Below are 12,627 nucleotides of genomic sequence, written 5' to 3'. Positions count from 1 at the left end.
CCCCCCCAACCCCCCCAGACCTTATCATCAGAGGACCAAGCTGAGGAGACGGAGACGTTTTATGTCAAGTACAGAAATTTGTGAGTCTCTCTTCATTATTTCTTATTCATACGTATACATATATATTGTAATGTTTATACTTATTCTACCCCTAGAGGTTATTTTTTTTATTTTTTTTATTATTCTATATGAGTGCGGCTTTGTGTTACTGTGCTACTGTATTGGATACTGAATTTAATACTTTTTAAGCACACAACGAATTATCTCTAAAGTATAGAGAAAATTGCCTCGTCATGTAATACCTAATTTCTCTACCTAAGGAGTAAATCCGCGTCATTAACTATGCAGCATGCTTCTGGAGCTAAGGAGTCTGTCTTTGTGACTAGGGCTGGGTATCACCCAATGGTTTCCGGATTTGATTACATTTGCAATTCAAAATCATTTTGGTTAAGGACATTTCAGTTTCAATACCAGTTAAGCTTGGATATAGAATCGATTCTCAGAGAACTTCTGCTGTAAATTTTATAAGCAAGAAGCAACCGTCAAATATTTTTTTATTTAGCACCAGGCTAATGTCACTGACCCCCACAAAGTTTGTACTTTAAACTTTTTCCTTATAAATCCATGGTGTAAAGGCAGTTGTTAATAGATTGATTCCTGGATTTTATTTATCCATATCAGATCACTCAAAAATTTATGAATCCACACCACATCACTCCAGCAAAGATCATTTTTAATTGGAGAATTGATTGTCTTGACCCAGGTCTAGTCTTGACTTTGTTAGAGTTACTTAATGAATAGTTTTTATGGCATTGATTTCTCCCAGAGATTGGACTTTGCACACGGTGGCAGTGTGTTTTGACAGCGGTCTATTCCCCAGAGGTAGTAGAGTGGTGCTCAGCAGCTCCTCTCTCAGCTCCGTCTGCCTAGGCTCCCGGGAGACTTTGTTTTTTCCAACTCTCTGTATCTTTAAGAACAGTATACCATCATTAAGATGATCGCAATTCATTCTCAGGGGCTATGAATAAAACATGGTGAGTTGAATCACGCTGAATGGATGCCAACGCTTTACCTTGCCATGACTTTATTTTGAATGATATATTCATTTACCAGTTATAAAGTTACAGAAAAGTGCCCCAAGTGTACTATTTGTACTGTAAAAATCATTATTACATACAATAAAGGTCAAAAATTTGGGGTCACTTAGAAATGTCCACTGCACTAATCTGTAGACAGAATACCAGCTGGGGGCCGATCTGATGTGCAGAGGCCTCAGGGCCACGACTGAGAACGATCCTTCTCTCTATTTTTGAGCTGCGTTCTAGGGACAACAAGGAGTAGCTGGTCCGCTGACCTTTACAGCCTCAGAGGAGCGTGCTGCTTCAGTAGTTCAGCAATATAAGCTGGGGCTCGACCATAAAGAACTTTAAAAACACACAACAGAATCTTAAAATGGATTCTAAAGCAAACCGGTAGCCAATGAAGGGAGGCAAGGACACGTGTAATGGGATCTTGTTTGGCAAGAACAGGTGTAATGGGATCTTGTTTGGCAAGAACAGGTGTAATGGGATCTTGTTTGGCAAGAACAGGTGTAATGGGATCTTGTTTGGCAAGAACAGGTGTAATGGGATCTTGTTTGGCAAGAACAGGTGTAATGGGATCTTGTTTGGCAAGAACAGGTGTAATGGGATCTTGTTTGGCAAGAACAGGTGTAATGGGATCTTGTTTGGCAAGAACAGGTGTAATGGGATCTTGTTTGGCAAGAACAGGTGTAATGGGATCTTGTTTGTGATTTCGGTAAGGAGTTGAGCAGCCGCATTTTAAACCATTTGTAATCCCGAGGAGGGAGAGCTGGTTAACACCTACGTATAAAGCATTAAAGTAATCCAGGCGAGTTGTAATAAAGCATGTAGAACTTTCTCAAAATAAGTGAAAGATAAAAATGGCTTCAGTTTGGTAAGCAGCTTGAGTTGAAAGAAACCAGATCTTACAACAGAATTGATCTGCTTCTCTAGTTGAAACTCACTATCCATCTTAACCCCAAGGTTAGTCACCATGGAATTGACGTAGGGTGTCTGGGTACCCAGGTTCAGTTGGGAGGCGCCAGGAGCACTACTGGGTCTAAATATCATGACTTTGGTTTTACTTTTTATTAAAATGTAAAAAGATTAAAGCCATCCAAGCTTTTATGTCATAAAACCAATCAACAGTCTTTTTTGGGGAATTATCACCCTTACGTTTTATAAGCAAGGAGATCTGTCAATCATTGGCCTAGAAATGGAAGCTGATGTGATGCTTCTTTAAGGTGGAACCACAGGGAAGCAAATACAGAGAGAAGAGAATTGGCGCCAAAATAGAACCCTGAGGAACTCCACTTCAGTGGTGCACCATAACTTTGAACACTCTAAACCTCTCTAGGGCAGTGCCTTTAATCCCCACACTGTGGTCAAGACCAGAGACAAGAACACTGTTGTCAACAGTGTGGAATGCTCCTGTGAGGGCTAAAACCATAAGTAATGCTGAATCTCCAGAATCTGTTGGGATTAAAAGATCATTAAAAACTTGTTTAAGTGCAGACTCTTTGCAAGAGAACTGCCTTCTTTAAAATCTTGAGCATAAAAGGAAGTTTAGAGATCGGACGATAGTTTGCAAGAGCTAAGGTGTCCAGATTTGTCTTTTTGATGAGGGGCTCTACCACTGCCTCTTTAAAACACAGTGGCACATGACCAGAAGGAAGACTACTGTTAATAATTGCTTGGATGTTTGGTCCAATAGTGTACCACACCTCTTAAAAAGACTCGGTGGTATAATAGCCATAGTACAAATTAAGGGTTTTAAATGTGTAACGATATCAGTTAGGGCCGAGAGGGATACAGGCTCAAACCTAGTGAACCGCTGCACACCCACTGGAAATGGAAGGGTCAAAGGCTGGAAGTGAGACGTTAGCTCTAATGGTGCTAATCTTTTTCCACAAAGAAGTGGAGAATTCTTTCACAGGCCACAGAAGACTCTTCCTGCTTTGTGGGTTGGGGGGGATGAAGGACAGAGTTGACTGTGCTAAAAAGAAGGTGAGGATTATGGCAGATTTTTCAATAACATCAGAGAGCTATTAAGCCTTTTCAGCTTTCACAGTTCTCTGGTAATAACGCCAGCTATCCTTTAGGATAGCGTAAAATACCTGCAGTTGGTTTTTACACCGGTGCTCAGCTTTCCTTCACCTTTGCCTAGCAGCTCGAGTTAAGTCATTCATCCTGGGTTCAGAATTCAGTTTGGAACGCCTGAGTTTAAGTGGTGCAATTATGTCGAGATTATTGTGACAGGTAGATGCAAACGAGGACAACTCATCTGTACCTAGACAAGCGGAGGGCCCTATAGTCTTCATAACATCATTGAACGTTTTGGAGAATTGGGCCACAGTGGCAGGTTTGATCACCCTGCAGAGACCAGGCGGAGCGCATTGCTTAACAGTATTAATGCTGGGAAGGGAAATGTCAAATAAAACCGGTGCATGGTCAGAAAATACAGCTTTTTGTATTTCGATATTTAAAATAGGCAAGCTGTGTGACAAAAGAAGATCTAATGTGTGGCCGTGGATCTGTGTCGGACCATTTACAAACTGTGTAAGGTTAAATGCATTAGTAAGATTTAAGATGTGACAATGAAAATCCGATAAGTAAACAGAATGGGCCTTTGGAACATTGGATGAATGGGTGCTGGTAATGGGCAATGTAGATATTGCATTAAAGATCAGCCCCCCCCCCTCAGATCAGCTGGGATTCTGTCTACAATGGAGTGGTATGGACATTTGTAAGTGACCCCAAACTTTTGACTGGTAGTGTATAATGCATTATCACATGCATAAGTTGTGGCAGTTAAGTAACTGCATGGTGCACATACTGTACACTGAACACTGCATTGACATTTAAATTTGTCCATTTATAGATTGGGTTTATGGATGAAATCATGCATGTTCAACTGTAGCCATAGTAACGACATTTGTTGGGCTTTGCTTCCCATCGACTAATGATTAGGGAACTGGTTGTCAGTGCATACTGTACATCAGCGAGCGAGACATGCTCAGTCTTTCCCGGTCTGTAAGGTTCAGTGGTGTGTGCTGCATCAGTCTGTCTGATGCTGTGGAGGACATTGGGTTTGTTCACTTATTTATTTATCTGTTTATTTAAAAGGAACAATGCACATCAATTGACATCTTTTTTGTTTACACTCAAATTGTAAATGTGCCAGAATTAGCATAAAAGCTAATTTTCATCTGTAGTACAACACATCATCATATTACATTATTAAAATAATGCAATAAAGATAGAAAACAAATGAATAAAGATGAAGAGAAAAGAGAGGGGGACAAAAAATATATAAAAAATGAAGTCAAAAATGAGTCCAATACAAAGAAGGGCAGAGGTAGAGCAGCTATTGATGATTGCAGTTTTGATTGTTTTTAATCTATCTCTCGAGTGCGGTTTCATATGACAGATAGCTGGAGCTGTCCCTGAGTCCAATAGGAAGGCAGTTCCAATAATTTGGCCAGACTTACTATGTCTGTACTGTACAGCCCAGTCTCCCCTGGTGGCCGCCCTAGTTGCCCTGCTGTCACTCAGGGGTGGAGGTGCAAACCCATGTAATATTTAAAAAGTGAGCTAGGCCTCTAGATAATGTACAACAGGGGTGAAGTGTTTTTAAAGTTGGCTTATAAAGGGTTTCTGTTGGTTTAAGAGTTGTCATGGTTACTTGGGACCAGCTTGTGAAACAGTATTTGTGGGGAAACATTCTGGTGATCATGGTGGTGGTGATGGAGCAGTGGATATGACATGGAATGGAATGGAAGATCACAGCATGCATACAACGTTTGGCTGCTTCTTTGGTTACATATGGTCTTATGTATCTAAAGGTAGCCAGGTTATATCTGATAGTATTAACCACCTTGTACAATGTAAAGAGTCTAAAATGATACCAAGGTATTTAAAACCAGACACAACCATGACTTTTTCTCCTCCTCCTGCGCAGTGACCCTAAATCTCTTGCTGAATACCTGTCTGTCAGAAAGATCACATGTGTCTGTTTTGCTTTTGTGTAGGGATCATAACCAATATTGATTATTAGTTAATGAAACTGAATATTTGGAACATGTAGACTCAGTGCTGAGTGTAATCGAAGCAGAGAGACAGACACAGAGCTGGAACCGAGCCAAAGTAGAACACCTTTCTAGTTTGTCAGGAACATAAAATGCCGTTACAGACAATCAGCCGGTCTATCCCTGCTCATGTGTCATCGCTCTGTTGCGTCTTCATATACATATGACTGGATTTAGATTCACCACAGGCCACCTCAGGCACTTTTTTATTTATTTTATGTTTGAATGTATTTTTCATAATTATTCCATGATTTTGAAGAAGAGGTAGATGAACCCTGTGAGTTCATGAGAGACCCTCTCACTGACAAGTGATTGTCCGCTATCCCACTCCTGGGAACACAGGCAGCATGTACTTAACACCATTGTGTGTTCCTGATTGAAATACTGTTTTTGAAGGTCCAGAGGGACCGAACGTACGTTTTCTTTAATAAATTGTGGTACTGCAGCAAGAGCAGTGAGCAGGATTTTCTCTTTCTTCAAGTCAATGTTTTTGTCCAACGCACCAGCACAGAAGAATTGTTTGGATGTGCTGACTTTTTTCTTTAAAAGTTCATTATTCTCTGGCAAGTGCCATTTTAAAATGTTTTAGTAAATTTAAATCAGCATTAAGTCTGCTATCATCCACCGTACCTGCTTATTGTTTTTCTTGGTGCCCCATTCTGTGAAGAGGGCAAGGATTACTGGCCAATCAGAGGCAGAGGGGGGTGTGTCTTCACAGAATGCAGATGGGGTAAAAATGAATGAAACCATCGTCCAGCATGTGCTCCTGCCAGTGGCTGTGTCTGTTGGCATGTGGATGGCACCAGTTGGCTGACCCCTGTGCTATGACCTGATGATTAAATCATGCAGAACCTGGGCTAAATAAATTGGTGGTGCTGTTCTGTGTTGGACGCAGAAAGGACGGGACAGGGATTAGTTTGCTTCCATTTTCTTACTGTGTTGAGGGGATTGTTGAGAGCAGTCATTTTGTATAAAGTACTTGAAAGCTATACTTGAGGATCTTATAAGATGCTTATCTTACCAAAAAATGACTTAGGTTAAAGCTTAGAGTCACCTTTAGTGCTCATATTATGCTCATTTTCAGGATCACAATTGTGTTTAGTAGGGCTGGGACGATTCGTTGACGTCAGCGAATACGTAAATGTAAAAAAATACAAATAATTTGCGTTGCCCCGTCACGTCTAAAAACTACATTTTTGCAACCTGCTCAATCAATATACTATGTTAAAGTGTCTGTATGTCCTGCGCGGCGAGGACAAGCTGTCACAGACAGGGGCAATGTTGGTTTTATGAGGGTGTGTCCTGACAGTACCTTTCACTTAGGAATCCTATAACATGCACAACATGATATGGAACACAATAAAGGAAAGAAGAAAAGCCTAAAAGCTTAATATGAGCGCTTCAAGTAAAAGTCTTATGTATTGTATGCAATATTCAGGATCAAAAGTAATTTTCTGATTACTTATTAGTTAGTTAAAGTTTAAAAACCCCTTTGTGTATGAACATTGTTCCACACCTTCTTAACCCTTGTGTTGTCTTCCTGTCGACCATGATGTTGTTGTCCTTCCAGGTCAAAAGTGAATATACATTTTTGGTGCTTTTCCAGCGTGTTTGGCTTTTTCTTATGATTTTGACCCTTCTTGAAACGCTTTTCCCTTCTTTTGTTTTTTTAATATTCATGGTCAATACACCTAATTTATAGAACATTATACCTGATTTTTCAGTTAAAAAAGCAGACGTTATGAATTACTTGGACCAGTTAAGATCATCATCGTCTGTTATGTTGGCAGCAGAGCCTGCAGTTAGTATTCTTCTTCCTCTTCTTTAGTTTTGGCGCTTGGCAACAGACGGACATTACATCACCAACTGGAACGGCGTGTGCTTTACCTTCTTATCTAGGAGCAGGGATTCAACTAACGGCTTTTTCACAGTCAGACTAATATCTCCATGTAACTTATTTAAGAACAGTAGCAGAGTATTTGTACTTCATTATATTACATCCCTGGAAGTCCAGATGGGATTAGTCCTGAGTTTTTTGATGGGTATTTAAATATTGTAATAATTACTTTTTATCATCTTTCATAACTTACAAACAGACAAACAAAATACATGTGTTTGTCTAAGTGAAAGCTGTGTCAATTCTTTTGTTTTGTGTTTTTTAGTTCCTACCTACACTGCAAGTGGGCCACTCTGGAAGAGCTGGAGAAAGATCCCAGAATCCACCAGAAGATTAAACGCTTCAGGACCAAACAGGCCCAGATGAAACACCTGTTCACCGAGGTAACAGCTAACATCTTCTGCTGTTTACTGTCCTCATCCACTGTTCACGTCTGGATTGAAGCCTAATCTCCTCATTTTGAGTGATGTGGGCTGGATTTGTAATTAATAATCTAGCAGAGCTGTTAAGATGTTAGGAAAATAACTAATAGATGGGACATGCTGGCTAATAATTCACAAGAGTGTCATCCAGTGCTGCTGCTTGCAAGTGTTTAAAGTGCTGTAAAGGGTCAACAGGTTAACTCTAACATGCTGTAACCAAGGCAACACCTTGATTTTGAAGCATAATGTGGCCTTTACTACATCATTTATGGAAGGGTCCCTTATCAGAGTGCATCGTTTGCCTCTATCAAAGTCAAGATACATTTAATATTTAGAGATTAAAATCAACAGATGGTTTTACAGTTGGTACAGCATGGGGGGGGGGGGGGGTAAAACAACAGGGGGCGTCCTGTCTTTGAGACCGACTTACTGTACTGTACTTATGGTCCAGCACTGGCAGCCCCCCCACTCTGACATCTCTCCATTAGTGCATGTATAGGAGCTGAGCATGTGTGTGAATGACAAATAATGACATTAATAACCAACGGCCTCCTCTGTTTTTATGTTTCTTGGTCATTTTCCAGCTCTGCGCAGACTATTTGCTTCATCAAAGTGATCCCTGCCCCCATTAATAATCAATAACTCTTTCTCTCTCCATCTCTCTTTGTCCCTTTTTCTAGCCTGATGAGGACTTATTCAACCCAGACTACATAGAGGTGGACAGAGTGCTGGAGGTGGCCGTTACCACGGATACCGAGACCGGAGAAGTACGCAACACATAAACACAGACGCTGTCTCACAGCAGGGATTGTCTGCTCTGAACGGTTCTTACTGAAGGTCCTCAGCGTCGGGGTGCACTCTTACTGGGCATTCACACCAACAGAAGGGATCCAGTGATTTTCTGTTGTTGTGGTGCGGCGGGGGGGTGTCAATGAAACAGCCCATTCATGTGACTTCCTGTTACAACAAAGAACACGTAGACTTTATATTTTACAACTACAATTTTCCGTCAGAAAAATGTTGAAGTTTCCGACTGCACTTGAAGGCAGCTTATTTCACAGGGGGAGAGAGTGAGACATAGGGAGGGCTTTGTTGTCAGGACACGTTCAGCTATTACACAACCTTCCGGGCAGTTCCCCCACAAAGGTGTAAAAACGTTCTTGTGGCAGCGATAGAGCGGTGATGTTTCCCGTTTCCTGTCCGGGACTCTCACACCCCCTCAAACCCACACAGACAGGTCTAATATCATTGCCCCACGCAGGGTGACGTCGGGTCACGTTTCCCTAAAAGTTGAGTCGGTCTCAAATATTGCAATACTATGCGGTATCGATTTTTTCCCCGACCCCTAATAGTGAGAGAAAACGAGTGTCTCCCATGTTTTTTGTGACCACTGTGGGACATCTGCAGCAGGAGAAGTTAACCCACTCGTTGATTTCATGAAGAACCAGGAGTAGGGGGGAAATACAACGCTACCAAGCCACGGTGGAGCGACATGCGTCATGTGTAGTTTTTTCCGAGAGGTGCACGCTGTAGGGCCTCTCCACGTACCATAGATGTAACTCAGAAGCAGAAATCCTGCTTTAGTCCTGTGGCACACACCCACCCAGCCACCATGTGTTTTGTGTGTTGTTGCAGGAGGTGACCCATTACCTGGTTAAGTGGTGCAGTCTGTCCTACGAGGAGGCCACATGGGAGTTGCAGGAGGACCTGGACCCGGAGAAGATCAAAGAGTTTGAGTCCATCCAGAAACTGCCACCAGACCTCAGACACATGGTGAGGACAAATCCAATAGTAGTTGAGGAGATGATAATAGACCTTAGTGGTCCCTAATACTGTATCTGAAGTCTCTTTTATGTAGACCTTAGTGGTCCCTAATACTGTATCTGAAGTCTCTTTTATGTAGACCTTAGTGGTCCCTAATACTGTATCTGAAGGCTCTTTCCCAAATACAGCCTTGGTGCAGAATTACAGCCACAGGGCTTAAAGTATTCTGGCAAAGTGACGGATTTCTGAGCTATGACTGTTTCAGAAAAATTAATACAATAAAAAGTTTACATGGGATTTGTTTTTGATGCGCTGGTTCTAACCAATCATTGAACTTACACCTACCAATGAAACAAGTCCTTGTCAATCAGATGCAAAGTAGGGCGGGTCCTTGCTAAAAAGCGAGAGTGTGATGTTTGGGGTCTCCGTCGTAACACGGCTAAAAACAAAACGGCTACATTTGGTGCTGGCTATGAATAGAGGACAAGAGGAAGGGGGGGAGAAAGTGCTTGCTAGTCATTAGATGCTAGTCACTAGATGCTAGTAACTAGATGCTAGTCACTAGATGCTAGTCATTAGGTGCTAGTCACTAGATGCTAGTAACTAGATGCTAGTCACTAGATGCTAGTCATTAGGTGCTAGTCACTAGATGCTAGTCACTAGATGCTAGTCATTAGATGCTAGTCATTAGGTGCTAGTCACTAGATGCTAGTCACTAGATGCTAGTCATTAGATGCTAGTCATTAGGTGCTAGTCATTAGGTGCTAGTCCCAAAGCTTCGTTCTGTGCACTCTGTCATACGAGTACGTTACCCGCATCAATGGCTACCGCTGCGCCTGCGCTGACCGACCGTTTTGTGATAAAAACAATACGTGTGTGCGCGTTCATAGCAGAACACGATTTGTCTTTAACAATGGCTGCTATTTAAAATGTATCTAAAGCCCAAACTGCCTTGACAAAGCTGTCTGTCTGGAATCGGCATGGGCGTTATTTAAACATAATGTAACTTTAAAGTATGGTCGAATAGTTGAATGTAGTGTTTTTTCTTAAAATGTCCACCCTTATTAACAATGCATGGTTACTGTAGCACTCAACCTCAGATATATCTTCATAACTAGTATACATCCAATATTCACCTGTTAGCTGGGTTAGGAGAAGGGGTTGTTTTGCCCTTTTCTTTTTGTCATTTTCAGTCAGCGCCGAAGCTGCAGGACCATTTGCTTGGAGTAGATAACCTAACATTTGCCATGTGTATTGATTACTTATTTCTGTGAGTGGACTTACAACAACTGTGTCTGTTTTTGTGGCTCTGTTGCTGGAAAATGACTCCTTTTATTGTTAATACCAGCCACAAATATCTAATTGGCTTGGTTGCTCAGGGAACAGCTGTCAAAGAGCTTAAAAGATATGAAGAAGTGGGCTAGGATTGAGATGTCTGGAAGCAGACTATCTTAGATAATCAGTGAGCACATTCACGAGTGTTTGTGGGCAGGTGTAAGAAAAAGAAAAACCGCACAACACCACAACAACGTTGTGGCTTTATATTTAATCTCCAACCCTCCTTTTCTGCCCCCATCTCTGCTGCCACTCGCCCTCAAATTCTCCATCTTGGCCTTGTTTTCTTTCCCCCTGCTAATGAATGCAAACACAATCAGTGCTGTGAGGATTTCTTTCTTCTCCAGCTCTGCTGCATCCCTTCTGCTTCTGGGTTGGTTTTTGGAGGTGACACTGAGGTTTGGAAAACCCTCCCAATCAACCTCAGTTTCAGTTTTCTAACCCACAATCCTACCCCCATCTGGGCTTCACTGTTTCCCGTGGTCATTTGATCGGTACACAACAAAATGGCGATTATTGTTAGTTGTCCTAGTGACAGTAACCATCAGTTTGGCCGTAAACTGTGTCGCAGCTCGCTGGGAGGAGAGCCGCCCGACACAACTTGTGCGACGCTCTCGGAGCTGCAGGGAGTGAGGAGGGACAGTAAGACCCAGCAGACCGCTTACATCAGACCCAACCTGCTGTTCAGCTCATTCTCTGGAACCGATGCAGCCTCAAAGCACGGCAGAACCAGCAAGCCAGCCGGCCGATGCTAGCTGTCTAATGTTGGCCTACTAAGTCCGCCTTAACATTACCCCCTCTCCACATTGTTTACAAAAAACCCAGCTGAATAAAGCTGTCCCTCGTGTGGATGAAGCGAGATGTGGGCACGTGGTTGCACAAATTCAGAGGTGTACGGCCACGCGCTGCGACAGCTGAAAAACCCTTCGCGCTGGAAGCGCCGGCCGTGGTGATGTCATTTTATGGCGCGCGCACCTCACGCCGGGGACATCGCGGCTACCGTAAACCTCGCTTTGGTGTGAGCAGAACAGAGAGGTTTGGGACTCCTGACCAGTCTCACCGAACATTTACTTTACAGGATGTTGAACATAACTCTCTCCACTCCTGTAAGAAACCTAAGCAAATGATTCTTGCTCTTTAGCCGTTATTTATTTCAAAACTAGTGTTATCATATTAATATTTTATATTATGAAATTGTATTATGCCTCTGGGTTTTTATGTATTGAGTGTTGTATGTATTGTGCTGTCATTTTACTGGACCATGAGTCTGTAATAAAGTCTTATTAAAGTCTCTGGCAGCAACACTCTGATGCACTGCTGATTTTATTTTTATTATATTTGTCCTTTCCATCTCCAAAATGGCAAAACGAGTCCCTTCTCATCTTTTAAAAAAATCATTTAATTTATCTCCTTTCTGATGTATCTGGGGAACCAAATAGTTTTAATATTCTCTTATGTTGGATAAAATTTGTTTTGTGGAGAAACCTATCTTTAATATTGGTTGTCATAGTGTTTAAATAAGTCAGCTAAAACCAGCACAAGTTGACAGTAACATTTTGTTTGGTAATTATCAGTGAAATTGAAAGAGTAAATGGTAAAATCACTTGTCGATGGAATAATAATATTAATATGGACTTGTGTGTGTGTGTGTTCATATTACAGGAGCGTCCTCCTCCGGAGAAATGGCAGAAGTTGGACCACTCCAGAGATTACCGGAATGGAAACATGCTCAGAGAATACCAGTTAGAGGGAATGAACTGGTTACTGTTCAACTGGTACAACAGGTGAGTACTGCACACTTCAGCTGTAACTATTCCAAATGTTGCTTTACGATTGTCACTGTAATTTAGTCTCGCATTGCCAGAACCTCCTCCGCAGCACTGTGGCTAGTCGACACAGCATTCTGGGATAGGAGAAAAACATGTTCTGGTTTATTGGCATTCCTTTAAACCATGGGTCTTCAACAGGGGGTCCGTGACCCCAGGGGGTCCGCGGAGGTACTGCATGGGGGTCGCGAAAGTTTTGGTTGATTAGACTTTTTTTTATATTCCCCCCACCCC

At 42.0% G+C, this 12,627-nt stretch overlaps 1 protein-coding gene across 1 annotated transcript in view; it reads left to right on the top strand.

Annotated features, from left to right (window-relative positions):
* chd6 (chromodomain helicase DNA binding protein 6) overlaps nucleotides 1-12,627 on the top strand; it is a 53,278-nt gene that overhangs the window by 681 nt on the left and 39,970 nt on the right. Inside the window, exons 2-6 of the mRNA XM_034869643.1 lie at nucleotides 19-80; nucleotides 7,312-7,429; nucleotides 8,149-8,235; nucleotides 9,104-9,241; nucleotides 12,230-12,351. Coding sequence (XP_034725534.1) covers nucleotides 19-80; nucleotides 7,312-7,429; nucleotides 8,149-8,235; nucleotides 9,104-9,241; nucleotides 12,230-12,351 — 527 coding nt within the window. The remainder of the gene's footprint in view (nucleotides 1-18; nucleotides 81-7,311; nucleotides 7,430-8,148; nucleotides 8,236-9,103; nucleotides 9,242-12,229; nucleotides 12,352-12,627) is intronic.

This window comes from Etheostoma cragini, chromosome 4 (assembly GCF_013103735.1).
Source record: "Etheostoma cragini isolate CJK2018 chromosome 4, CSU_Ecrag_1.0, whole genome shotgun sequence".
NCBI classification, from domain to species: Eukaryota; Metazoa; Chordata; class Actinopteri; order Perciformes; family Percidae; genus Etheostoma; species Etheostoma cragini.
Note: the sequence above shows the minus strand (reverse complement) of the source record. Positions and strands in the feature narration are given on the sequence as shown.